The following is a 27559-nucleotide window of genomic DNA, read 5'->3' on the forward strand; positions in this document are numbered from 1 at the left end:
AGACCAGTGTGCCTGTTTTTTCTACAGAGTACAGTTGACCAAAAGCGTGCCAGCCATCATGAGAGCAATGGCTTTGCCGGTCGCATTCACCTCTTGCCAGATCTCTTACAGCAAAGCCATTCCTCCTCCACTTCCTCCACCTCCTCCTCCCCATCCTCCAGCCAGCCGACACCCACCATGTCCCCACAGACACCCCAGGACAAGCTCACTGCTAATGAGGTATGTCTCGCACCACAGCTGGCTGCTTTCCTGGGGTTAGACCAGCACTGCCTAGGAGCTAGTTTGCAAAGGAACCCTTCCCAACACCCTCTCCCCTTCCCTACCTGCTTTCTTCTGTCACCTACCCTCCTCCCAACCCCCAAGTAACATGTTTCAGATCTGCATACAAACCCCTTAACCCTAGGTTGATTCCCTCCAAACTTGCCAGTTCACCATGTACTTCCTATAGATAAGTATAGTTGCATGGCTTTCTTTATTCAGTTTTTTAAAAATCTAAATAGAATGATTGCTGTGTTCTTAGAGCCATTATATATTTGGCATGAAATTCTTGTAGTTATTTGTGGAATCTCCCTTTGACATTCTTTTAATCCAGTAAATAAAGTACAAGAAAATTTGGTTGCTTAGACTTCGGTTTACCAGAGCAAACTTGTTGTCTTGTATGGGAATCTTCTTCAAACAGGCCTGGATTAGTTTTAGTTTGTTTTGTTTTGTCTTTGTTTATTTTGGGGAGGGTGGCTATTGGTTGGTTACTCTTACTTGTTTTCACCAGCCCCTAAAAAGGATTTGTTTCCTTGAAATTCAGTCTCTCAGTTTAAGAAAAGACAAAAGGTTTTCTGGGAAAATCTAGAAAATTAGGATGCTAAGCCAAGGACAAAGGTCTGAGTGTGCTTTTAACTTAGATTTTATACGGGAAGTCCTGCGTGTTTGTGGTGTGGCTGTGCTGCTCCATTGCGTGATAGCTGGGTGATTCTTTGCTCTTTGAACAGGGTCATATCTAAGTATAGTGACAGAAGCCTGCCTTGAGCTCTCTGTCAGTTAGACAAGTGATTTGACTTCATAGGAGGTTTGGTTTAAATGCATTTACCTAACTGTTAAGAGATGTCAAAACTGACATGCAGCTTCAGCCATTCTTGTTAATGTGAACACTGAACTGACTGCTGCTCCTGCTTTGTTCCCTTGTTAGACAGAATCAGAAAAATCCTTTCCTGAGGAGCAGGCAAAGTCGACTGCTTCCAGGCAGGTTCAGCATAAGATTGACCATTGAATGGGTTGGCCAAACTCACGGGGCAGGACAGATGCTTGTGAGGTGGCATGTGTGTCAGTTGTGGAGCTTAGAGGAACCAAAGCTATTAGACGTGGTGACTTTCAGGGGCCCACAGAGGGAGTGAAATGGTACAGGACAAAAGATATGTTCTTTTTTTCTCGCAAGATAGATAACCAACCTACACTCCATTCTTCCTTGTGTTTATATTTTACACTTTGCTCCATTTTACTATAACCCTTAACTTACTAAACTGGCAAGTTTATTTTTCTGTTTGTTTTATTTTTAATCATCATTACATTTCCACTTAACAATTTGTTTCACTTTCTTTGTGGTTTTTTTTGTTTGTTTTGCTTTGGTTTTTTTGTTTTCGTTTTGTTCTTTTTTTTTTTTTTTTCTTCCAGTCTTAAGTTACATTATTAACCAAAACACTAGTGCTCCTAAAAGATCAGGAAGCTGTACCTTGTTTTGTTGTTTGCACCTTTCACTAATGAACCCCTGTTCAGTATGGGTCTATTGGTGATGTACCTAAACAATGAGAGCCAAAGCTTCTGTAGCTTTTTGGCAAGAGGCTCAATTTAAATAAGATAAAGATTTGCCAAACTCTAACATAGATTAATTGGACTTTTCTGAACAGAAAAATAAATTTAGAAAGTAATTACTTGAAATCAAGACTTCTTAGACCTCCTTTAGGAGTTTACATTGTAATTATTTATGTAATTTAAAAAATGTAGAAGCATGTAATGCAGGTTTTGCTGGTAATTTGCAGCATCACTGTCAGAGATGCACATCAATAGGTGTAGCTCCTCCAGTGATTGCAGGCGAAACAACCTGCTGGGGTGTGCTGCACCCACATGGAGGCTTCCTGCAGAGTGTTTTTGGGGGAATGATGCAGGAAGACTAGGGTTCAGATTGGGAAAATAGTACAGTAAAGAAGGGAGTTGAAATGTTTTTTTTTTTTTTTTTTTGATGTTCAGTTTTTAAATGTCATTTGTATTAATGAAATTGAAATTTACATTGCAGACTCAGTCCGCTAGTAGCACACTCCAGAAACACAAATCTTCCTCCTCCTTTACACCTTTTATAGACCCCCGATTACTACAGATTTCTCCATCTAGTGGGACAACAGTAACTTCTGTGGGTAAGTACAGCAGCAACAAGAAAGCAGCTGACAAACAGGACTTGGTCCCTTTGTGTAACTCTTTTAAGTGGCTTAGGCATGGCTTGAGTGTTGTTCACAGGCACAGACCTCGAGTACAGAGACTTCCCATTCCACTTTCATTGCCTTATTTGCAATGAACTGCATAGTCGATTTCCTTTTTCCATATACATTTCTTACAAAATGTCTTCTCTTTGATAAAGTGTCAGTCATGGCATATGAATGTTTACTTGGTATATAGTGAAGGAGGGAGGCAGGTGTGGTATGTATGTACAGAAAATAATGTCAAATGTACTATGTTTTAGTAGGATTTTCCTGTGATGGAATGAGACCAGAAGCCATAAGGCAAGATCCTACCCGGAAGGGCTCAGTGGTTAATGTGAATCCCACCAATACTAGGCCACAGAGCGACACCCCTGAAATTCGAAAATACAAGAAAAGATTTAACTCGGAGATTCTGTGTGCTGCTTTATGGGGTAGGTCTACTGCTGTTCTCTCAGTTTTATTCTGAAGAACAGGCTAGGTTTTGTTTTGTTTTGTTTTAAGAGAATTACTACTTTGAGTAGTTTGAGATTTTTTTTCGAAGGGTCAGTGACTTCTGTGATTCTTGTCCTGTGGCTGAGTATGCATGTGTGGGTTGCCTGTAGTCAGTTCAGCAGTTGGGCATTAGAAAGAATGACCAGGGCCCTTTCTTCATATAAAGAGGAGCAGGGAAAGGATGAGATAGCACTTGGTCCATATTTATAGGAAGAATGAAGAAGTTCATTGAGATGTTTTTCATTAAATATTGCATGTCCATTTTTTTTCTTGCCTTGTGATTTTGGTCTAACATTCATATGAGACTTCTTAAAGCAATCCGTAGCTGCCCAGGGGTCTGTTATCTGACTTGCCTGTGTTTGTACAGCATCCTTAGAACTTTAGACACTGCAAGGGGGCATTCATGAGGAGATTGCTGCATATGAATGTCTGCCTTCTCAAATTCTGAAGCATGCCTTTCTGCCAGCGCTGGTCCTATACTTGTGCTTACTCTGTCTTCCAGTTCCACACATTGTTTTTGTTCTTCACTACCTTGAATGCTGTAACAATCTCTTACTCTCTTGATGTTGTACATATAAATGAGTAAAATGCAGGAAATCCCTTTGAGTTTAGTGGATATTCCCAGCTGTCTTATCCCTTGAATATCAATAGCCCCCCCACTCCCCATAGTGGTGAATCAGCTCTCCTCTCCTCACCCACCTGATCCCCCTCATACTCAGCCACTCTCCTTCCTGCTGCTTATAGGAGAAATAGTGAGCTGACCCAACTCTATAATCTTTTTAACCTCAGAATGTCCCTGTTTTTGAGGACTGGACCAGGGTTTAATAAAATTTACCCTCCTGCTTTTCCTTTTCATCCATCTCCTTTACTTTAGCTCAACCTTGACTTCTTTCTTGCCCTTTCCTAAGCCCCTGCTTAGCCCCTCAGAGTCCCTAAGTGGTTAGAAGAGTTGTCCATATCCATCACAGACATACCAACTTTCTCTTATTCTATGGGATCTGTTTTTCTGCCTTTCTCACTATTGAAAGAGTATTATAAATCCCCTCATGATCATGTTGTAAGGCATTTATTCACCACAAGGTAAGAAAGTTGGTGTTTTGGGGGGTAATGGGCATCACATGACAGCACTTATTGCAGCAGCATCACTGTTACACTGCTGTTGCTCAGTGAGTAACAGTTGCCATAATTTTAGGGAATGGAGTTTCATCATTTTTATTCATATCAAAGGATTTTAATGGGATTATTTTATCCTCAAAAATTGCTGTATCACATTTAGTGTAGAGATTGTGTTAAGCATGTCAGGGTTTTGTTTTGTTTTGATTTATCTTATTTATTTATTTTAGTACTGGGGTTTGAAATCAGAGCCTTGCACTTGCCAGGCAGGTGCTGTACCACTTGAGCCACACCACCATCCCTTTTTGCTCTAGGTATTTTTCTAATGGAGACTCACATTTATGCACATTTATGCCTGGGCTGAAGTCTTTGTATTTATGCTTCCCATGTAACTGGGATGACAGATTCATGCTACTGTGCTCAGCTTTTACTGATTGAGATGAGGTTACAAGAACTTCCCCCAGGGTGGCCTCAAACCATGATCTTCCTGATCTCTGCCTCTTGAGTAACTAGAATTACAGGCGTATGTCATCATGCCCAGCCTAGTTCTTTTGAAATTGGTAATCCATGTTTAGCAGGTGGCATCATTTTATCCAGAGTAGACATGCTTCGTAGCATTCTTATATTCCACTAATGCTCCAAAAACGTTCTGGGTCCCATTCTATGTACCCTCGACTGACATTTTCCCATTACCTAAAAAGACTTGTAAATATTCTTTTTTCCTAATTCACTTCTTCAAAACTTAAAAGGAAATTGTTGTGTGTCTTTAAAAATGTGGTGGAACTTGCCATTTTTTCATGTTAAAAGAGCAGATAGGGAGTTAACATTGAAAAATATTTCTGTAAGTCAGTGTTTTTCAGAGGCTCCTGAAGAAGGGGCATATCAGAGGTGGGTTTTTAGTATCTCAAAAGTTAAAAATGAGCCTTTTAAAGATTTAAAACATTTACCATGAGAGCTACAGCCTTACAGGAGGGAAAAATTGAGAATTTTAGAGATAGCTTTATTTTGGAATAGTAAAGTCCACAACAAAATTTAGGATTTCGTTTAACCTAGAGAATGCTTGCAATAAGTATTCTTTTGTATTTATCTTTGTAAGAGACTTTTGTTTGTAAATTGTTAAATATTATATGTGTAACACACATTTTCATTTTTTGAGATGAGGATCTCACTATTTTGCCCAAACTCTGGAACTCAAGCAATCTTTCTGCCTCAGCCTCCAGAGGAACTGGAACTACAAGCAAATGTCACTATATCTGCTTTATTATATTTTTAATGAAGTTATTTTTCCCCTATTTGGAGCTAGGTTTACTTATAGCACACCACTTTGAGCATGATTGTTTTCCATTATTATATTCATAGTGAATTTTCTGCACTTATTATGTTACTTTTCCTATAATACTATAATTTATCACTGAATCTGAATGAAATTTTAGATCATGTATTGTCAACCTATACAGGATTCTTGTGAACACAATTGTAATTCTTAATAAACTAATCTGTGAACAATTAGAATGGTTGGGAAGGGAGCCTTAATATGAGCATTACAAATTTGATTATAAAATTTAATTAATTGAAAAGTTACATTGTATATTTATAAAAATTACTGCAAAGGCGCCTTAATGTAAGTATTATAAAATTGAGTGATGATGTATAGTTATGAGGAAGTAGAGATTGTCTTATCAATCTGAATTAGGGTCTGTGTCCAACAGTTATAAAGTAGCCAAAACCTGAACTAGGGTGAGAGCAGAGGAAAGGGGAAGGGACAGAAAACAGTAGGCATTACCTAGATTTGGTGGCTAGTTTAGCTAGTTTTTCTAAGCAGGAAAGTCGGTTGCTGCAGAAAGTTGTAGTGAGTGGAAAAGCAGAGAGGCACAGTATGGGTTTAGGAGTTCCTGGTTCTGAGATGCTGCTTGAGCGCAGGTGAAGATGTGTGTCATCAACCAGACAGCAATGGCAGCTTCTCTGTGTAAGTAAAGAAGGTGTGTGGAAACAGAGGACACTGCCCACCACAGTAGAAGAGTAGGCAAACCAGGCCAGTACATGGTCAGAGAGTTTGGATGGGTCACAATGAGGAAGTCCCAGTATTTTAATATCCCTAAGAGATGGAGGGGTGAAAGAACTGAGTGTAGTTTTTTCTTGATGATGGTGGAGACTGAATGATAAAAGCCAACTCATAAGCTGGTAAGGATTTGAGGGAGGGAGCAGAAGGAAGGGGAGGGCAAGCGTTTTATATATATATATATATATATATAAAACTCAATCGAGAAGTTGACCAATGAGTATAAAGGAAGCATGAAGGGACCATGGCATCAGGTGAAGTGTCTGGTATGGCTAGGTAGATGTAGGATCTGTAAAGCCACAGAAATAGTAAGCACACAGCACCCTGGGGGAACTGAAGATACCCTGAAAAGGATGGACCATATGGCGGTTGGGATGAGGTTTCTTCACTCTTCCCCTTACATCTTTTCTCATAGCTAAGTAAATAGTCATTGTGATTCCTACTTGATCATTTGTTGCAGGTTTTGTTGCTTTAACTTCTGACTATTCTAAGCATTTCTTTTTCTGAGTGAGGTACAGAAGCTGACCTCTTTTACAAGAAGGGGGCTGTTAGCCTTTCCTTACAACCTGCTATTGTCCAAGTACAGTGTAAAACTTAGCCCTTTCTGTGTCCTTGAAACAGGGGTGAATTTGCTAGTGGGCACAGAGAGTGGTCTGATGCTGTTGGACAGAAGTGGCCAAGGGAAGGTATATCCTCTGATCAACCGAAGACGGTTTCAGCAAATGGATGTACTTGAGGGCTTAAATGTCTTGGTGACAATATCTGGTAAGTGTTTGTTTAGTAAAGCAGAATCTGTAAAACTGTTTACAAATACTATAACTTTACAAACTAAACATCAGTAAACTTATTCTCTGATATGCCAACTAAATGAGGTACAGCTATATTGTGAGTTTGCAGTACTGTGAAAGGAAGATACTCATAGCATGACACACCAACTTCTCCCTTTACTAACATCTTGTATTAGTATGATGCATTTGTGGCACATATTATTTCTTAATACATTATTACTAACTAAAGAACAGAGTTCATATTAGGGTTAACACTTTGATTTTGACAAATTTATAATGATTTGTATCTGCCATCATTGTATCATTTGGACTAATTTCAATGCCCTAAAAATCCCTATTTATCCATTTTTCTGAGACCTTGGTAACAACTGACAGACTGTTTACTGTTTTTTCCTATTCCAGAATGTTATGTAATTGGAATCACACAGTGTGTAGTCTTGTGTGATTAAATATAGATCATATAATATATAGACTTTTGTAGGTAGCCTGGCTTCTTTCCTTTAACACAATACATATTTACGCTTCCATTATGTCTTTTTGTGACTTGCCATGAAAGAAATGAACTTTTATGTAGTAGGCTTATGTTTTGAAACATCACCATAATTGCTTATTAAGTTTCAGGAGGTTTTTTGTTTTGCTGTTTTTTTATTTTTCTGACTCTGATACTTTCTAACTAGACAAAATTATCTTCTAGAAGCAAAGATAGTTTTATTTCTTCTTTCTCAATCCTTATATATTTTTCCTTTTCTTATTGCATTGGCTAGGACACCCAGTATGAAGTTTAATGGGAGATAAAAGGGGACATTCTTGTCTTATTCCATATGTTAGAGGGAAAGCATCTGGTTTCTTACCATTAAGTCTGATGTTAGCTGTAAGTGTTGTGTAGAAATCCTTTAGCAAGTTGATGCAGTTTGCTCAGTATTCCTGCTTTCCTGATACATGAATGTGGTTTGGGTTTGTCTTAATGTGATTACGCTTTTTCCTGTTTTAGCCTGTTGATGGGAATGTGTGGCTACTTTTGTTGAACATCAGTTTTTGATGCTTTTAGCAATAGTTGGTTCCTCTTTGTTCCTATATGTGACTAGACTATGATTTATTTATTCATTCTGCTGTTGATTGAAACATTTGTGTTGTTTCTCATTTGGGCCTATTATGAACATTACTTACATATTTGGGGGCTAAACCGCATAACCTATATTAGGAGAGAAGATACTGGATCATATATAGGATATGCCTACATCTTCCTGTGGTAGATAATGCCAGACTTTTTAAAATGGCTCAACACTATTCTATTAAGTTTCTAATTGCTCCATACTTTGCCTTAGTTTCGTATCATTCTTTTTAACGCTTCACATTCTGATAGCTTTATTAAATTCTATATCATTATGGTTATTTATTTATTTGGTGGAACTAGGGTTTAAACTCAGGACTCTGTGCTTGTAAAGCAGGTGTTCTACCACTTGAGCCATACCTCAGTCCATTTTTTTCTAGTTATTTTGGAGATTGGGTTTCTTGAACTATCTGCCTTGAACTGCTTCCCAAGTAGCTAGATTACAGGTGTGAGTCACCTGTGCCTATCTCATTATGAGTTTTTTTGTTGTTGTTTTGGTGCCACTGGGATTTGAACTCAGGACTTCATGCTTACTAGGCAGGTGCACTTACCACTTGAGCCACTCCTCCAACCCTCTCACTATTAAAGCAGCACCTTCCTATGTACCTATAAGATAAACTTCTTTTGTAAAATGCCTGTTTTAGTTGCTTGTCTAGTTTTTCTATTGATTTATAAGAGTTAATTACATAGTCTAAATGTTAATCCTTTCTGAGCTGATTGCTACACATTACTAGTCGTCACTTGTCTTTCCCTCCATTAAAGTCTCTGTATTGGACGATTGGTTTAGCCCTTATGCTTATCTGTCAATTGGGGGATAACAGCTACTCTAGAGTGTTTTAAGAGTCAAATAACATAATACATGTCAAAGCATCTTAAAGTTCTGTTAGTTGCGTTATTGTGTTAAGAGGATATAGGAAAAAAAATCAAACTCAATTTCTCATATACTTTTTCACTCAACAACAATCAACACAGAAGACTTCTGTGACCCCAAAGGGTATGGGGATTTCTCCTCAACAGCAAGCAAGCAATTCTGTAGCAACTGACAGCAGCTGGTGTCCTCTGATTCAGTTCAGTGTGACATTTACCTACTTGGAAGTGGCATCAGATACTACAGGTTAAGGGCTGAGACCCACAACACACAACTCCTTTAAACACCAGTATCAAATTCAGGCCTTGGGAACTTCTGACTGACTGGTTATATATCGGGGCTCCCACAAGCCCCTTCTTTGGTTTGATTAATTTGCTGGAGCAGCTCACAGAACTCAGATTTATGTCTATTGGTTTTTATTTTGTTTTGTTTTGTGTGTTTTTTGCAGTGCTGGGGATTAAACCCAGGGCCTTATTCATTCTAGGCAAGCACTCTACCACTGAACTTCATCCCCATCCCTGTTTGTTCATTTTTTCTTCAAATAAAGGGTATTCCAATGGAGACAGATAAAAAGGAAGCACAGTGTGAGGTATGAGAGATGGGGCACAAAGCTTCCATGCCCTTCCCAGGTAGACCATCTCCCATGAACCTTCATGTGTTCAGCTGTCTAGAAGTCCATCTTAATTCTGTCATCTTCAGCTTTTATGGAAGCTTCGTTACATAGGAATGATTGACTAAACATTTGGTCAGTGATGGTAGACTTAAGCTTCAGTCCCTCTCCCTTCCTAGAGGCTGGGGTTGGGGCTAAAAGGTTCAACCCTCTAATTCTGCTTGGTCTTTCTAGTGACCAGCCCTCATCCTAGAGCTGCCTAGGGACTGACAGTCATTAGCATGTAAGAAGATACTTATCACTTTGAAGATTCCAAAAGTGTATGAGGGGCTGGGATGTAGCTCGGTGGTACAGCGCTTGCCTAGCATGCGTGAGGCCCTGGGTTCGATCCCAGCACCAAAAAAGAAAAGACAAAAAAAAAAAAAAAAAAACCTCTCCCCCAAAAGTGTATGAGTATGCCAAAAAACAGGGACTGTATATATCTCATAGTATTTATTGATAATATCCACCTATGTAAGTGTGAGTTCATTAGTCTTTCAGAATCTTCTAGTTTTCCTGTACCCACTGATAATTTTGTAGGGGCTTCCAAAGTCCCCTTTACTAGTTTAAATTGAGTTCTCTAGTAAAACTGCTACAAAATAATTCCCTTAGGGGAAATGGTGTTTACTGTTTATAAAAGCTTCTTTAGGATACTATTGCCATTAATGATACCTATTTGTAAATATGAATGTAAAATATTTATGTTCATTTTGCCAGGCAAAAAGGATAAGTTACGTGTCTACTATTTGTCCTGGTTAAGAAATAAAATCCTTCACAATGATCCAGAAGTTGAGAAAAAGCAAGGATGGACAACTGTAGGAGATTTAGAAGGATGTGTACACTATAAAGTTGGTAAGTGTTTTTCCACAGTTTAATTAGGTTTCAATTTAAGATTCATGTGCTCTGTGGAACTTATAATAACTTATTGCTGAAACATGTGGTGCCTTTCTGGTACTTTGTTTTTAAACATATCTTCTAATCTTGAAGTCTCAGCTAGACACTGTCCTACTGTACTTATGAACCTCTAACCGTACCACAGAGTTGTTCTGTGTGCTCACTGTGTCCTCAGTCTCCCCCACTTCTCGCATCTTGTGACAGTTTTTTCATCCTTTTTTTTTTTTTCTCCTTTGTTTTCATTTTCTTGCAGTGTTGGGGTTTAAACCCAGGAACTTGCAAGTCCTAGACATTCTACCAAGAAGCTACATCCTTAGTCCCCCACCCCTTCTTTTTGATAGTCCACCTTCTCCTCTTTAAGATGTGGCTCAAAGTAACTTCTTTAAGGAAGTCCTAGTAGATAAAGCCAACTAGTTTGGATTCTTCCTTTATATTCCAGGTTTATTCTCTGTTTAGAGAATAGCAAGTCTTGGCAGTCACTGATAGACCACTTGAGTTTGACCTATAGAGTATGGCTTGTTGTATTTAAATATGTGCACTGTGCAAAGCTAATGTGCTCTTGACTAGTAAATGAGGCCGCTGGCCAATCATTGTTTTGTTTTTTTCTCTAGTATGCATGTAGTAATTGTGAAATAAACTTGCACAGGAATAAAACCAAATCAAAAAAAATTTTTTGCATATTAAAAAAAGTACTGATAATAATATTAGACATACAGGGGAAATAATGGAGTATAGCCAAATTAAAGTTTTATGGGAATGAATAGAATTTGAAATAGAAAGTTTGTTTATATACTTAAGGTGATTAACATTAAGGAAACATGGGTTGTTGACTTCTTGGTTTATGTTTATTAAAGCACATATAATAATCACTTCTTCTCCCAAGGATATTACACTCCTTGACATCCTTCTTATTTTTATAGTCTTATCTGCAGCCCCCATTCACTGTTAATAATGAGTACAGGAGTCATCACAGTATTTGGAATGATTCTAAGTGATACTGAAAAAGAAGTACTCTTTCTTTGATATGAATTTGGCGATTAGGTTTTTCAGTGTTGTGTTTATGTGAAGTATTTTTATTTATTGAGATATAACTAAAATCATCTAAGGCTAAATTTAATAGCCATAATAACAAAACAGTTCCTAACATGAATAGATAATCCTGCAGGGGGAGCTATATCCTACAGGCAGGAGTGTCAGATTATACTGGACTTTTCATCTTTCTAACAGAAGTGCATCAGGTATTTTCTGGAGATAAGTATGAGTAATATCATTCATTCATTATCCTTATTGTTACCACCAGGAACAGCAGGCTATTTAAATTGATTTAAGTTAAACCTTAAAATTTAATTCCTCAGTGGCCTTTGTATATTCTGAGTGCTCAATAGTCACATGTATTCAGAAGTTGTTTTATTAAAGTGCAGATATAAAGCACTTATAACATTTCAGAAAATCCTATTAGTGCTGGTTTGTCCAGTCTCTTATAATCCTTGGTGTCTTAATGTTAATGTCAATGACTTATTTGAACAGTGACAATATGTGGAGTTTAACAAGGAAAGGTATCAAGTTATTCTCTCACAAAGAATCAAGTAGTACTGCGATGTTAGTTTATATAGAGATATGAGCAAGCCTGTGTGCAGGAGAGCAGGCAGTAAGTCATGCATGATTAGGGACATATGAGGCTACAGAAAGGAGGTAGTTGTTTTTCATAGTTGAAAAGAGGATTCTAGGTAGAATCCTAGAAATCACTGTTACTGTAAATCAGGAAATAATATGCTTCTCCAGTCTGACCTGCCAGGAGTAAGTTATCTTACTGCTTCTGTCTTGGTTTCTTCTTTAGTCATTGGAGACTTGGTACTTGATCTTTTGCATAGATGTATCTTATCTACTGATAGAATTCCAGACTTGAGAGTGTTGTGTATCACCTTCTGTATTCCTCAGTGTGAGCCACATGAGGAACTTTGGAAAAACTACACAGAAGACTCACTTTTTCTTTGTGATTCAGGAGCCTTTTGACTTCTAAGCTCTCAATACTTTATGGTAGTATGTCTGACATCATCCTTGATAATAAAATACTTGGAAACTAAAAAGTTAGGAACATTATTGAAAGTATTCATTGGTAGTATCCAGAGTATTGAAATTGAACCCAGTATAGCATCAAAAAAGATGGGAAAGCATGGATTATACATTAAAGAATTGGAAAAGGAAAGGGTGTGGCTTGATCTCTGTCTGTATTTTTCCCATGTGCTGTTTTTCATGACTCAACAAAAGGAATATTTGTAAAGTTTGAAGAAGACAACTAAAAATATTTAGAGTTCCATGTTGATACTGACATATGCATTCTTGCTTTTTATGTTTGTCTGTTTTTCAGTAAAATATGAGAGAATCAAATTTCTGGTAATTGCTTTGAAGAGTTCTGTGGAAGTCTATGCGTGGGCACCTAAGCCATATCACAAATTTATGGCCTTTAAGGTAACAACAGCAAGTGCATTTAAAAGTAGCATCTGCTGAGCAAACTACAACCAAGAGCCAGAGAATCATTTTTAAAAGTCTGAACAGTTAAAATTAACAATGTAAATCTGTTAATACAGAGTATAACTTTGTCATAAGACAGGCCTTTTCTAACATAATGTAATAAGCTTGGTTAATTGTTTTCCAAGCTCTGATACAATCAAGGTGCTGATATGATAATGGAAAAGATAAAACACTACTTTTGCCCTCCATTAAAAAGCAAACCATCACATAAAGACATAAGTGTATGTGAAGATCTAGATGGGTTTGAAAAGTGTTCAACAAGAGGCAATTCCAAGTGTGTCTGTTGAGTAGGGTAAAAATTAAAATGAATTTACAGAACTTCTTAATGACCTAAGCAACGTGTTATATATTAAGTGGAAGAAGGACGTTAATATGGTCCTATTTTTGTTTAAATTTAAAAAAAACTGTACATAGGACATTCAACCTCATACTTAAAATAAGATGGCTTTGTCATGTTTCATGTGCAGAGTTTTAGGAACGTGAATGAGCACTTTGTTCTAAAATTAGGACTGTTTCATGTGCAGAGTTTTAGGAACGTGAATGAGCACTTTGTTCTAAAATTAGGACTGTTTCTGATTGTGAGTTCATACATACTCATATAACTGGTTGCAAACCTACTTCTGGTGGTTTGATTTCTAAACAGGTGTGCGCAAAAAAAAATTTTAGTAAAGTTGTACTTCAGCTCTCCACTGTGCCCCGCCCCCCCAAAAAGTGTAGAAAATTGTCAGTACTTTCTGCGTGTATTTTTAGTAATTCTTTTCTTATAATTTAGACTTTATACTGAATACAGGTTTATGAACTTCTTAGTTAAAATTCATATTGTTCTGTCATTAGATAGAAATAAATTAGTAACACTATTTCTAATATTAGACATAAAAGTAGGAATGGTCCCTGGACCATTTTAGTGGTGGTCAAGAAAATCTGGTCTTAATATCCTTTATGTATGAGGAACTGTACTAGTTGCTTTTATATATATTATCTTAAATCTGTTCTGTTTTATCATCATTCTAGTTCTGTTACTAAGCTGTTAGTATTGATATTTATTAAGAACTGAAGCTATCCAGTACATGACAGGCTATTCCAGTACAATAAATCCTTTCATCTCATTATCAGCCAGGTCAGAAAATTAAAGCAACACTCTCTGTAGTTCACATAGTGACTAGGATGACAACCCCATTCAGATTTTCAAAATGTGACTCCTGTAATTTCTCTTCATTCCACCACTGAATTTGAATAGTCAAATACTATGCTGAAGAAAGTACTCATTATATGACTTTCCATGTTGTTCTGATGGAGACAACAATAGCATAGAGTTCTTGGGCTATAATTTAATGTATAATTTCTGGAAGAAGCATCTTCAGGTACTAATTAGCTGACACAGTATAATAAAAATCTATTTTGTTACTGTGTAACTGAGTTTGTATGTCTAGCTTCTCCAGACTGATGTGCTAGAAGTAAGTTCTACTTTATCTTACTGCTTCTGTCTTGATTACTTCTTTATAGTCATTTGGAGAATTGGTACATAAGCCATTACTGGTGGATCTTACTGTTGAAGAAGGCCAGAGGTTGAAAGTGATCTATGGATCCTGTGCTGGATTCCATGCTGTTGATGTGGATTCAGGATCAGTCTATGACATTTATCTACCAACACACGTAAGAAAGAACCCACACTCTATGGTTGGTTGACTGGCTTCACTTTGTTTTGACTTTTTCCTTTACTCTGCTTAGTGAACTAACACAAGCAGGGTTTCCTCATTTCCCCATGGTGTGGGGGTGAGTATTTAAATGAAATACCATTTTCAGTAGTTCGATGCTCTGAGACAAGTGGAAATCTACTTTCCCTGTTCAGTGAAGCCCTCCTATAGACCTCTTAGCCCTTGCTTTGACTAACATGGGATGGATTTGGGGCAGTTGCTGGCAAGCCAAAACGGGTTGGGAGTGGATCTCAAATGGAGTCCACCATTCATATGTTCTGAGGGCTTCTGGAAATGTGAGTCAGTGGAGTAAATGACCTGTAAACGGGAGACTGGGATGTATATCACGTGGCTTTTCCAGAATATTACCTATGTGCTGTATGCATCACTAAGGATATAGTACCTGTGCATTCACTAGGAAGTCTTGCTGAGCACTTTCATATGGCTGGAAATAGCTACAAACATGCTTCCCTGTACTTGGCTCCTCTCTTCTAGATCCAATGTAGCATCAAACCCCATGCAATCATTATACTTCCCAACACGGATGGGATGGAGCTTCTTGTGTGCTATGAAGATGAGGGGGTTTATGTGAACACATATGGAAGAATCACGAAGGATGTGGTTCTGCAGTGGGGAGAGATGCCAACGTCTGTAGGTATGTAACACCAGGAAGAGGCAGTATTTGTGAAAGCAGAGCCTTCTCTAGGTCCACTTCTATTTGTCATAGCAACTTTAAAATTTTATCTATCTTATCTGTGTTTACTTATTAGAATACTAGGGATTGAACTCAGGGCCTTGGGCGTGTTAGGCACGCACCCTACTACTTAAACGGCACCCCCAGTCCTTCTGTTTGTATTTTGTTTTTAAGATTGTATCTCATTAACTTTGCCTGGGCTTGCTTCAAACTTGAGATCCTCCTGCCTCTGACTCCCAAAGTAGCTGGGTTTTTAGGTATGCACCACCAAGCTCAGCTGTCATAGTAATTTTGTGTGCTGTTCAGCCTTCTGATCATTTAGTAGAGGAGTTAACAACAGATTATGGAAAGTTAGAATATAGACCATGAAACTGTCATAGATATATGAGATCCATGGTCTGATTGTTTAAATCAATTGTATACTTTTTAAAAACTCTTTTATCACTATCTCTAATTTAATTTTTAGGACATCCAGAGAAAATAGGACAGATATTTTCTGACCAATTTGAGGGGAGTAAAAAGTGACAAAGAAGCAGATATGATTTGCTCTAGAAACAGCCTGTCAGGAACTGAGGCTGACATTTGATGTCTTCGTGGCTTTGTGTTTACATCCCCAAACTGTTATGGTTTTATCACAGTTAAATCCCTATCTCTTTCTGCTCATCAGTTCTTGCCCCCACCTTTTCTTATGACACTCTAAACCATTCACTTAGTCATCCATTTCTGGAGATAAGCATGAAAGGTTTGAATTAGGAAACTAATTCAAACCCTGATTTAGATGACTGTTTCTCAAGGTAGACTAGTCAGTTACAAAGGAACAACTCTTTTTTTTTTTTTAAATTCAGGCCTGTATATGCTAGACAAGAGTGCTCTCACTGAACTATATCCCCAGCCCTAAGGCAGAGCTCCTTAAAAGCAAAAAGCAAAAATCCTCACATGCTGGCTATTTAGGTAGATGTGTGTGTATAAAAAACATCCTTTCAAGATTATTTCCTTATCTTTAATGATTTGTACTTTTCCCTCCCCTAAAGCATATATTCGATCCAATCAGACAATGGGCTGGGGAGAGAAGGCCATAGAGATCCGGTCTGTGGAAACTGGTCATTTGGATGGTGTGTTTATGCACAAAAGGGCTCAAAGACTAAAATTCTTATGTGAACGCAATGACAAGGTAATGTTTCCTTATCTTTTCTTTTGGTTTCTACTGTTTTTTAGCAGTGGTTTATTTTTACTTTGGTGTGTTTCCTTGCAGCTTGATAGATTCCAAAATAAGGAACTTTTTATTTAGTTATTTGGTAGTACTGGGGTTTGAACTCAGGACCTTAACTTGCTAGCCAGATGCTCTAACACTTGAGCCACTCCACCAGACTTGTTTTGTGTTGGGGATTTTCAAGATAGAGTCTCACAAACTATTTGCCCGGGCTGGCTTCAAACCGCGATCCTCCTGATCTCTGCCTGTCCAGTAGCTAGGATTACGAGTGTGAGCCATGATGCCCAGCAAGTTAACAAACCTTTTACACATGGCATTTTAATCATGCTTAAGGGAAATTGGGTACCAGAAGGTGCCTGATGTCCTGCTAATTACCATCTCTTCTCTTGCAGGTGTTCTTTGCCTCAGTTCGGTCTGGTGGCAGCAGTCAGGTTTATTTCATGACCTTAGGCAGGACTTCTCTACTGAGCTGGTAGAAGCAGTGTGATTTAGGGATTGCTAACTTCAGAGTCTTCAAGATCCTGAGAACTTGGAATTCCTTGCAACTGGAGCTTGGAGCTGCACCGGTGCAGCCAGGACAGCTGTGTGTCCAGGCCTCATGTGTTGAGTTCTTTATCTCCTTTCCTTCCCACTCTTTAGCCAGTTTATTTCCATTCTTTTTCTTTTCCTTACTCAAAAATAAATCAAGGCTGCCTCGCAGCTGGTGCTGTTCAGATTCTACCATGGGTGCTAGAAGTGTTTGGGGTTGAGCATCAGACCAGAAAGAACACCTTCCTGCAGCTCCAGAATTCCTTGTCTCTGAATGACTCTGTCTGTGGGTGTCTGGAGGTGGTGATGATGAACTTGCCACCGGTTTTGTGGTGGTGGGCACAAGGAGGTGAAAAAGTGGTGATGAAAGGAGCAGTTTGCTAAAGCAGAGAGCAGATTTAATATAGTAACATTAACAATGTATTTAATTGACATTTCTTTTTTGTAATGTGACAATATGTGGAGAAAGAAGAAGGTGCAGGTTTAAGAAGTTAATATTTATAAAATGTGAAAGACACAGTTACTAGGATAACTTTTTTGTGGGTGGGGTTTTGGGGTGGGTGGGCTAAGGGTCCCATTTTGTTTCTTTGAGTTTTATTTTGGGGGGCAGGGTTGTCCTGGCCAGGAAATCAGTCATTTTTCTGTGTACCAAGTTTTGCCTACATCATGTGCAGATGGTTCTAAAAAAAAATGAAAAAGAAAAAAAGAAGGAAAAAGAAAACATGTGCATTTTGTATAATGGCCAGAACTTTGTTGTGTGACAGTATTAGCACTGCCTCAGTTAAAGGTTTAATTTTTGTTTAAACCTAGAAGTGCAACAACAGTTTTACCACAGTCTGCACTTGCAGAAGAAAAAAAAATTCAACCTACATGTTTATTTTTTGCCTACCTCATTGTTTTTAATGCATTGAGAGGTGATTTAGTTTGTTTTTGGATGAAAATATTGTTTAATTTAATACCAAAACTATTTGATTGGAGTTTGACTGTTATTTTGTCACAAGTCTAAGCAGGCACAAGAAAAACTGTCTATGATGGTGGGAAATGGCCTTATGGCTAATGCAATTTGCTTTCAAAGTTTAGAAAGCAGAATGCTGCATTTTCATCCGACTCACTGTTAGTGGTTGATGGGCAACTGTTGCCTACAACATAGCAATCTCAATTGGGATTGGTAGCAGACAGGTGGTCATGTTAGAGTAGTCACACAAAACTGTTCAGTGTTGCAGAAACCTTTTCTTGGGGGTGAGGGTTTGTCCCTTTTCTAAAAATGCAATGCACTAAACTATTTTAAGAATGTAGTTAATTCTACTTATTCATAAAGATGACATCTTCTTGTGTTTTAGGTGTAACATTCAAAGCCCTGGCTTTTGTTTTCTCACTTGCTCTCTTGTTCTCTGTTTTTTAAACTAATTTTACTTTATGAATATGTTCGTGACATTTGTAATAAATGTCTTGAGTAATAATTTGTTTCACGGCTTTGTGGTTATCACTCCATTCCTCTAAGGATGCTAGATGTCAGTGAAGGAGCAATGCCCAGTCACGGCTCCACCATCTTGCTTTCCTCTTGTTGTGTTCTGAGTGGGAATATTGTATAACAACTGCTGTGCACTTCATTCCTCAAACAGAAGCTTTATGTTTTGTAGTCTTGATCTTCCTTTGTGGTTGATTTTCTTAAGTAGCATGAAAATGGGGCTTTTCCCTATTTTTCACCCCAAAATGTAAGAGTCATCTGCACATATTTGCCAAGCCTCTACCCAAGCTTGTCAACGTTGGCATCTCTTCTAGCAGCTTTCATGTATGTCATTTTTGCCAAAGGCTCTCCTTTGAACCATAGTACATACATTCACAAACGCAGAAAAATAGCTTGATACCCACAAGGACAAGATAAGCTGAGAAAGCCTTACTTTGTTTTGGAGGGTCAGGAAAATGAAAACGTTTTTTCCCTTGGTATGACTTTGGAGTAGTGCTAATGGCCAAAGTGGGCAGAACAGTTTCTTCTGTACTACTTTATGGTTGACCTAGAAGACCTAATCCCAGTTATGAAAGGTGCTGAGACGGACCAGATTCCATCACCAAAGGACTTCAGTTGGAATCAAATGACTGTTGGCAATACATTCATGTTTAGGCTTTTCATAAGATGAAAGGTGCTGTGGTGAATGCACGTATCAAGAAAAGTCAGAAACTACTCAGGTGATGTGGCCCTTTCCCTGACTCTAGAGAGATGTGAAAGATGGGCAGATGTCTTTGAAGAAACAACAAACGAATCAATCTGATAAGCAGGAAGTAACAAACTTCCAGTCTGTGGATAATGGACCATGACACCACATCCTGTGTCTCCTCAGTTAAGTGGTGTGTTACAAATAAGCAAATGCTGTCTCATTGGAATTATGAGTATCTAGAATTTTCTCTTACAAGAGTGTGAGAAGGGGTCTGAGCTCAAGTCAGAGCTGCACCTCCCCTGTGTGCATAGCCCAGGCACCCAGTGGTCACTCTCCTAGTGTTGACCTTAATAGAATCCATTGTCAGCTTAATTTACTGAGCAGATCAGCTGTTTGTCCTTCTGGTTCTTGACATTCACTTGCCTTGAATGCTTTGTTCTCCCCTTCTTGGCCTTACCACCTTGTAAAACAGGTTGACATCAAGTTGCAACATCCTAATTCAAGGGCCCTGTGAGGTTTTGCTATAGAAGATCGTGAGCTGTTGAGATTTCATATTCTTTTAGGGTAGGACTTATTTCTCAACAGAAGTGCCAATATGGCAAGATTGCAAAAGAAAGTAGTATTATGATGATACCATTACATCTGATTATTGAACTGTCTTAGAAATACTCTCCAACACAAAATAAAGCCCAGGCATGTTTCCAGGGTTAGCTAGAGCATTACTATCTTTCTGTATTGAGTGCACTGTTTTACTTTTTTATCATGCACATTTTGTGTTGGAATAGATGATTACAAAATGTTTTTGTTACACTAATGGACATTACATATTTATGCTTTATTTTTAAATGATTTTTATGGATAATTTAGGTTATCTTAGTTGTAGCACACAAGGTGATTGCTAATCCCTATTTTTGCCAATTATAAATTTGCAAGACAGTAATACGAATAACAAGCTGCCTTAAATATACTAACCATGCAATGCAGACTGGTGGCAAGTACACAGCCTTTTTTTTTTTTTTTTTTTTTTTGCAGTGCTAACTTATCTACTGTGTATCATGAAAATTACTGTCCCTCCCCTGCCATTTTTCTTAAATAAAGTAAAAGTGATACCTGTTTTTATGTGGCATGAGTTTCAAATATGTCCTGACCCTTCAAACGTTTCCTTCATGTCAAGATCCCTATTTTATGCATGTTCCCTCCCCTGACCTGCATACCTGGGCCAGAGTAGACTCCCATATCATGCTGTCTCCAGCAAAGGAAACTTGTGCAGTATTCATTACCAGTATAGGTTGTGAAAGTAGCAAGCATTGCACAAAGATGTCAGAAATAGGGAAGGAGTTCTCTGTTGCTATGTTCCAGAAGCTAAAAAGGAGTAAAACTGGCCCTTAAGGAAGAAGTGAGGTTGAATTTTTGCAAATCTGAATGGATCACAAATATATTTGTGTCAAATAGGACATTAAAGTAACCTTTTTTCAATTTGGCACATATATACGTGGGCCTGATTGCTAGAGGGTGAGGTCATTATGGCTGAGTGCTGGGGACCACTCATCCCTTCAGACAGGTCAGGGCCTGGCTGTCAGAGTCAGCACCTCCACTACAACTCTATTGCCATATAATAAAACTAACTCCTTTGTGCTTCATTCTAGAAACAATGTTATTTCTGTAAGGTGAAAATAAAATAAATACTCACCTAGGCTGCCAGATGAGTAAGGTTTTCTTTTCCTCCTTGATACTTGTTGGAGCTGGTGGAGTTTTCCTGGGACTGTCATGGAATCCTCCTGTCCACCCCCACCATCCGTTTGGTTGAGATTTCATTTTAAGGAATTAACCAGAGTCAAGTCAGACCTGTTTCTGACACCAGCTGTATGTTTTGACGTCACGTTTAAAGATACATACAATGGCAGCCTTAACTACCCTGCACCACTTTGAGAAGAAATACTGTCACTGCTTCACTTCATCAGACACAGATGGGTTTTTTTCTTATACAGTAAAAGTAATGGTAAAGTTTATTAGGAAAGGAATTTACTATAATAGTATAAAAGTGGAGAGAAATGGGGGACAAAAGGGAGAAATATTTCCTCCCCAAGCAGAAAATGGGAGTAAAGACTCAAAATAATGGCCCTTATCTCTTAATCTATATATTCAGAGAGCTGGGTGAAGCTGGTTAAAGGTAATGGATCTTGGTGGCTGAGATGGCTGCTAAAACAAGGTGTCATACAGGCCTACCCAAACCACAGGGACAATTGGTGTGCTTTAAAACTTCCCTTTGCTAGACATAATATTTTCCATCCATGCAAGGAGCCTAGGAACTTGTTAATATCTCACAGAGACAAAGTAGATAGCCCTGGAATGCAGATAGCGCTGTTCTTGTAATTAAAAGGAGATGGGAGGGAATAGGATAGCTATCCTGGCTTTTTAGGTCTTACTTCCTTTTTCCAATGTCTGAGTCTGGCCCTCTAAATATTTATTAAAATAATACAATTTTCCTGTCTCTAATCTATCCTGCCTCATCCATCACTCATGGCTAATTAATACCTAACATTTCCCCACTCAAGGACTAGAGACCTTGAAATCTTTTAGGGAATTGGAAATCATTATCTATTTCCTGCTAATATTGGCTGTAGGCCTAGGTCAGGAGTTTCTTGTATTTGATATCTGTCAATGGAGACAGCTGGAATCCCAGGTCATGGATGATCTAGGAGGCCCATGTTGAAGGGGACATATCCTTTGGAGATCATAACCAGTGGCAGTTGTGTTTAAGGAGGAGCCATGCTCAGAGTTTAGTGGAGTTAGCCCTTGAGTTGTATCATTTGTAGTTTCATAGCCCAGAGACAAAAGGAAACAAACTTGTTTAAAACATTATATAAGGCTTAATAAGGAACTATAGAAAAAAGCAAGTGACAGGAAGGCAAGGGGAGATTTTGTCCATTTGGAAAGTAGACAGGTATGGGCATCAGGTGATCATGTTTATGAATCAGTCCTTCCTGGACTGGTGGAGTGGCTCAAACTGTAGAGCACCTGCCTGGCAAGCATGAGGCCCTGAGTTCAAACCCCACTTTGGAAAACAAAACAATAATACATAACACTCCTTCCCAACCTCTCTTTGCTTTAATTGTTTAATTGCCTTTGGATGGCAGGGCACAAATGACTCCATTTGGAATCTGACAGTTTATATTTCCCCTTTTGTCTAAACAGTTTTAGTCTTTTAAAACTTTTTGAAAGGTCCCTTGTCACTGGGATAACTTTTTCCTAGTAGGTCTTTCCTAGTTGCCAGGATAAGATGTCCCAGTTGGTGTGTTTTGGTCACATATTATAAGGGAGTGACAGGATCCAGTGGGAGTTAGTGCCATTTAAGACCCTTTTGGGCCAAATTTAAGCAACAAAGAGGTTTAGAAGGAGTGGCCACTAGGCTGGGCTTATCTGAAGTTCATTAAGTTTAATTTTGTCTGCCATAAGGTTATGTTCTGGCATTTTAAAAAATGCTCCTTAGTTCAGTTTGTTGGATAGAAGTTGTAGATTTACAGAGTACATCTCTATAGTAAATAGAACATCAGTAGACAAAAGTTAAAGTTTTACAAGGAAAATATAAAACAAAACCAATTAGAGCAAATATTTAAAGAAACAAATGTTTGAAAAATAAGTACTTGCTAGAGATGTGTCCATGATTTTGGTTATAAATGCCTTAGAGAAAGAGCCAAGCTGCAGATGACAAGAACACTTAAAATAGTCATTGTTAGAATTTTTAAATCTTTAACAATTTGCAACAGTTCAGTTATTTTTATTGTATATAGCATTTTAGGATAATAACTATAATTGGTAGCATTACACCATTACCATTAAGGTCTCCTTATTACAACTGGGAACACCTGTACACAAACCTGTAAATGTCTGCCATCATTAACCATTTTAACTTGGAGAGACATCTGCTTGGTATAGCATTTTTTTAATGTTGTATTTTAGAAGGCTTACTTGGAGAACATAAATACATTTAACATGTAAAGGAGCCAGCAACAATTAGCATCATAGTTTTATGCCTATTATACACATATATTAACTTATTTGTTACCCTTGGAGAAAAACCTTGAATCTTTGGCTAGAGAAGATAGAAGTATAGCATGAACCAAACCAGAATCCTAAATTTCCCCCAGTTAGGGGAGCATTGTCAATGACCCCAAATAGCCCTTGCCTTTTAATATTTAATTATAATATGTACATATAAAGCAATGCTTACCCAGCCAAGACAAGTAGATGTGGTTCAGGTTCCAAACAGCAAGGCTGCCCAAATGGTAGGTCTCCCATCTAGATGGCAGTGACCCTAAATATCAGAAATGCTAAAGGTCCTATTGACTATTTTTATATGTAGAAGGTTTAGATACAATATATCTTAAAAGAGAGCATCACTTCAGCTGATCATTTTACCTGTACTAAATTATTTTAATCTCTATAAATATTTGTATAGTATTTAAATGAAGTTTTGACATATAGCCCATGCATTTTTAGTACAGTGTTAAATGTATTAAAATCATTGAAAAGACATACTCAAACTGATTTAGTTAAGACTCAGTTTCCTAAATCATCAAAAGCTGAAAAAGTTAGAACACAAGCAATTACCTTGATAAAACAAAATTTCTCTCATAAACCAATTTTGAGCAATTACTAAGAGCAGACTATTTCTTAAGACAGAGAACTAGGTGCTAGCTTTACAACAATTTATTATATTTTGACTTTAGGAAAATCCTTAAATAGCCTTTTAATCCTTTAAATTATAGCTGTATCATTCACATACATGAACTTTTTATGATATTTATCTTTAGTTTGAACCTGAATTAATTCTTAATTGTCCTTTAGTTAAACTTGATTGAGATAAGAGAGTCATTTTATTTAGAGTTGCAATGGTTTTACATACTAGGTTTAGAATATTAATTTAAGAACTAATCCTATAGATGGCTATGCATACACACCACATGCACATACCCTCACTCACAAAGTTGTAAATTAAGCATTCCAAGACTGATGCACACATAAAAAAAAGAAACCTGAAAATCTGCCATAGTTAATTAATTGTTTTCTGGAATTCCAGAGGCAAAACTTTCTCCCCAGTGCTTGATAAGACTAATGTACACATTTATATAATTATATCCATTTGGACAGTTTATCCATAGGCTAATAATAATCCTCCCTTGGAGGTAACAAGATAGCGCAGGCCACGTGTCTGCTATCCCAGCATTGTGGCAAAGATGGCTTCTTTGGAGGTGGGCCACTGGAGGAGCCTTGTGGCTCCATCATGGCGGCATTTTCCACGACCACAGGGTTTTCCTAAAGGATGTTTAGGCGGAGTATAAAACCGTGTTACTTAATAACATACCTATATGAAATGAACATCAAACAGAACAAACAAATGGGCACAAAAAAAGGAAACAAATATCTCTCCTTGACACAGAGCAAATGCAAAGTCAAGACGTCAAGGAATGGGGTTTAATTCCTTGGGCAGCGTATCAGTCAGGAGAAAAGTTGTTAGACCTTTGTCGAGCTTTAAACCTGAAGGTGATTTCCGTAGAAACAGATCACAGCCACTTTATGACTAGTAACAGTCAAACTAGTCCTGTACAGCAGCAGTGGACAGGAGAAACCACATCACATGGACATTGCTAGAAGGGGTTGGGAGAGAAAGACCAGGGGGCTGTCAAGTAGGCAGCAGAGTGGATCAGGTATCATCAGAGTGCTGGGATCATCTAGAATGTCTTGGAGAGGACAGATACAACTGGCCTCCTTCCTGCAGGTTCAGATCCTGAGAGGAATCTGAAGATTATCGACATAGGGAATCTTGGACCATTTAGAAGAATTATGGCAGAAAAGATCTAGTAGTGGTGTTGTCTTGAGCCCAGACTTACTGATCTGGTGGCCTGTAAGTCAGCCATGCCACATTACAAAGAATGCAACCTAGAGGTGAGTCTGTAGGAATAGCTGACATTTTCCATCTGGAAGAAAGGAAGAGAGCCAATTGTCATCCTATAGGCAGGACATCCCCTCCTAGAAAAACAGCCTTGTCCTTCGGTCAGCCTTGAGCCTGGGTTGTGGGAGGAGTATGCCCAGGTGCTAGGTGAACTTGTGTGGTCACTTTTGAAGTGGCCTTCTAGTAACCAGGAAATTAGTATAGTGTGCCTCTTAATTTCCTCCCATTGGCACCTCTTTTCCTTCCAGTGTCTGTGTATATTGTTAAGTTGAGTGTCTCTGAAGAGTCAGCTTTTAGGTCTAGGGGTCAAACAAATCCCAGTTGTTTTTTTGTTGTTTTTTTTTTTTTTAAGGACAATTCAGGTTTCAGAACATAGACAAGGAAGAAACAAGGTGTCCCTTTCCTGCCACCTGGCCTCTGAGTGAACCATGGGTGGGTATGCAGCCACTCTATACCCATGCCTTGGAAGGTCGCGTCTGCAGAAGTATCCTCACTGACCTGTGCTTGGCCCACCCTGTGCCAGCCTTCCTGGATTCTGGGAATGATGTTCAAACCTAGTTCAGCCAGCAGGTGAAGGCACCTTCAACAAAGGAAATGCCTTAATAACAGTAGAAGACCTTACTTGGAATAAGCTTTTTTCTGAGGCGGTGGTCTAAAAGGGAGAAGCCTACTCTGTCCAAAAGATTGGATGGGATCCATAATGGGAAAATAAAGGCTGAAGTTCCTTAAAAGTAGGCTAGAAATTCAAGTAAGCACTTGGTAGGAAAAGGAAGCAGCTGGCACTTAGTAACCTGGTAGGAATAGCAGAGGCAGCACCTGGAAGAAACCCTAAGCTGCCCTAAGATAACACTGGGTAAGGAAGAGAAAGCAATCAGGATGCAAATAGAAAAGCGGCCTACCCAAGAGAACAGGTCCTCAACCCGGAGAGGGGGTTCTTACTTTTGGAGAAACAGACATATTTGACATACTGGATCTGAGTCAAGGTGTGATATCTGAGTCATGGCACCTTGTTACTGGAAAAAGTACTTGGATTCATGTGTCCAGCAAGAGATGAATTCAAACAAGATGCAAAAATAGAGTAAAAGTAATAGTAAAGTTTATTAGGAAAAGAATTTAGTATAGAGAAAAAAGTAGCCTTTGGAGAAATGGAAAACAAAAGGGAGAGGGGGCATTTTCTGCTCCCCAAGCAGGAAATGGGAGTAAAGACTTGGATGAAATGCTTTAAAAGGTGAAAACGTTAAGTAATTGAAGGTTGAGGAAAGTCATTGCTACATTTTCTTAAGGGAGAAGGAACATGTGCTCAAATACTAGGTTCTCATACCTGGTCTTTTCTCCCCTCATCTGAAGGTTAGTCATGTTTTATCTGTGTTTCAAAATCTTCCTGAACCTCCCATCTTTGTGCCTGCCCTAGTGTCTCATCTCTGCATGTCCTGCCCTATTCCCTGATGTCTTTGTATGCTGTATTGCCTTGTTCACTATTTAGTTCTTGTCTGGATACAGAGCATGCATGTGATCTGAGGTTGTTTTTCAGACTTAATAACCATATACTAAATTCGAAATCTCCTCTCCTCAGAGAACTGCATACGTTTTGCTGCAAAAAGCAGGCACTCTAATTCCCTAGTTTTCTTAATGAGTATGAAATAAAAACTAATGTTAATCTTGGGGAACCCTGATGTTAATCTCAGTGAACCCCACCATATCTTTTCTGTGTGGGCCTCATAAGTTCACAGCTCTAGCCGGGTACCTGGAGGCCTGTGGAGCACCAGTAGGCTACCTGTCCATCACAGGCTGTGGTATTGCTCTGATAACACTGTCTCCTAGTTTGCATGGTTTCAGGAATTTGAATTCTGTGTTCTAGCATGACATGGTTTTTGTTCTTGTTTTTAAAAGGGATCCTCATTTCTGTTTTGTTCTAAAATAGAAAAGCCTGGCAGGATGCCCAGCTGAGGCTCTCGGGAAGGAGGTGGGTGAATGTAGAGCGAGGTCATCCTGCCCCTTCCTTGAGTTTACAGAAGTTGGACCTAACTACAACTTCCAGAAGCCAGTATTAAATGACTTCCTACAATAGATGCTGAATACTTCCTTAAAATTTAAAATAGCTTTACTGATAAATAATCTACACAGTACAGTTCATCATCCACTTGAAGCATAGAGTTCAGTCATCTTTGGAGGTGTATACCCATTATTAACACAATTTTTAAACATTTTTATTACTCAAGGAAGATGCCCCACATCCTTTGGCCGTTATCTTCTATCTCCCAGCCTCCCCACCTGTGTAAACTTTAGGCAACCTCCCATCTTTCTGTCACCATGGCAAAGCCTGTTTTTTTATTTGTCCATGTTGTTGTATGCG

The 27559-nt window shown here is 38.4% G+C and overlaps 1 protein-coding gene across 50 annotated transcripts in view; it reads left to right on the forward strand.

Moving 5' to 3' along the window:
- Window positions 1–18561, forward strand: part of Map4k4 (mitogen-activated protein kinase kinase kinase kinase 4) — a 179065-nt gene extending 160504 nt beyond the window's left edge. For 18 of the 50 annotated variants that reach the window (XM_074050386.1, XM_074050387.1, XM_074050389.1 and 15 more), the window contains 10 exons: window positions 28–219; window positions 2285–2402; window positions 2726–2896; window positions 6751–6894; window positions 10263–10397; window positions 12808–12908; window positions 14475–14648; window positions 15161–15320; window positions 16391–16530; window positions 16962–18561. In XM_074050386.1, coding sequence (XP_073906487.1) covers window positions 28–219; window positions 2285–2402; window positions 2726–2896; window positions 6751–6894; window positions 10263–10397; window positions 12808–12908; window positions 14475–14648; window positions 15161–15320; window positions 16391–16530; window positions 16962–17045 — 1419 coding nt within the window. In that variant the 3' untranslated portion in view covers window positions 17046–18561. The remainder of the gene's footprint in view (window positions 1–27; window positions 220–2284; window positions 2403–2725; window positions 2897–6750; window positions 6895–10262; window positions 10398–12807; window positions 12909–14474; window positions 14649–15160; window positions 15321–16390; window positions 16531–16961) is intronic. The other 32 variants (XM_074050390.1, XM_074050421.1, XM_074050423.1 and 29 more) reach the window with 5 other exon arrangements.
- The last annotated feature ends 8998 nt before the right edge of the window (window positions 18562–27559 follow it).

Source organism: Castor canadensis, chromosome 12, assembly GCF_047511655.1.
Source record: "Castor canadensis chromosome 12, mCasCan1.hap1v2, whole genome shotgun sequence".
NCBI classification, from domain to species: Eukaryota; Metazoa; Chordata; class Mammalia; order Rodentia; family Castoridae; genus Castor; species Castor canadensis.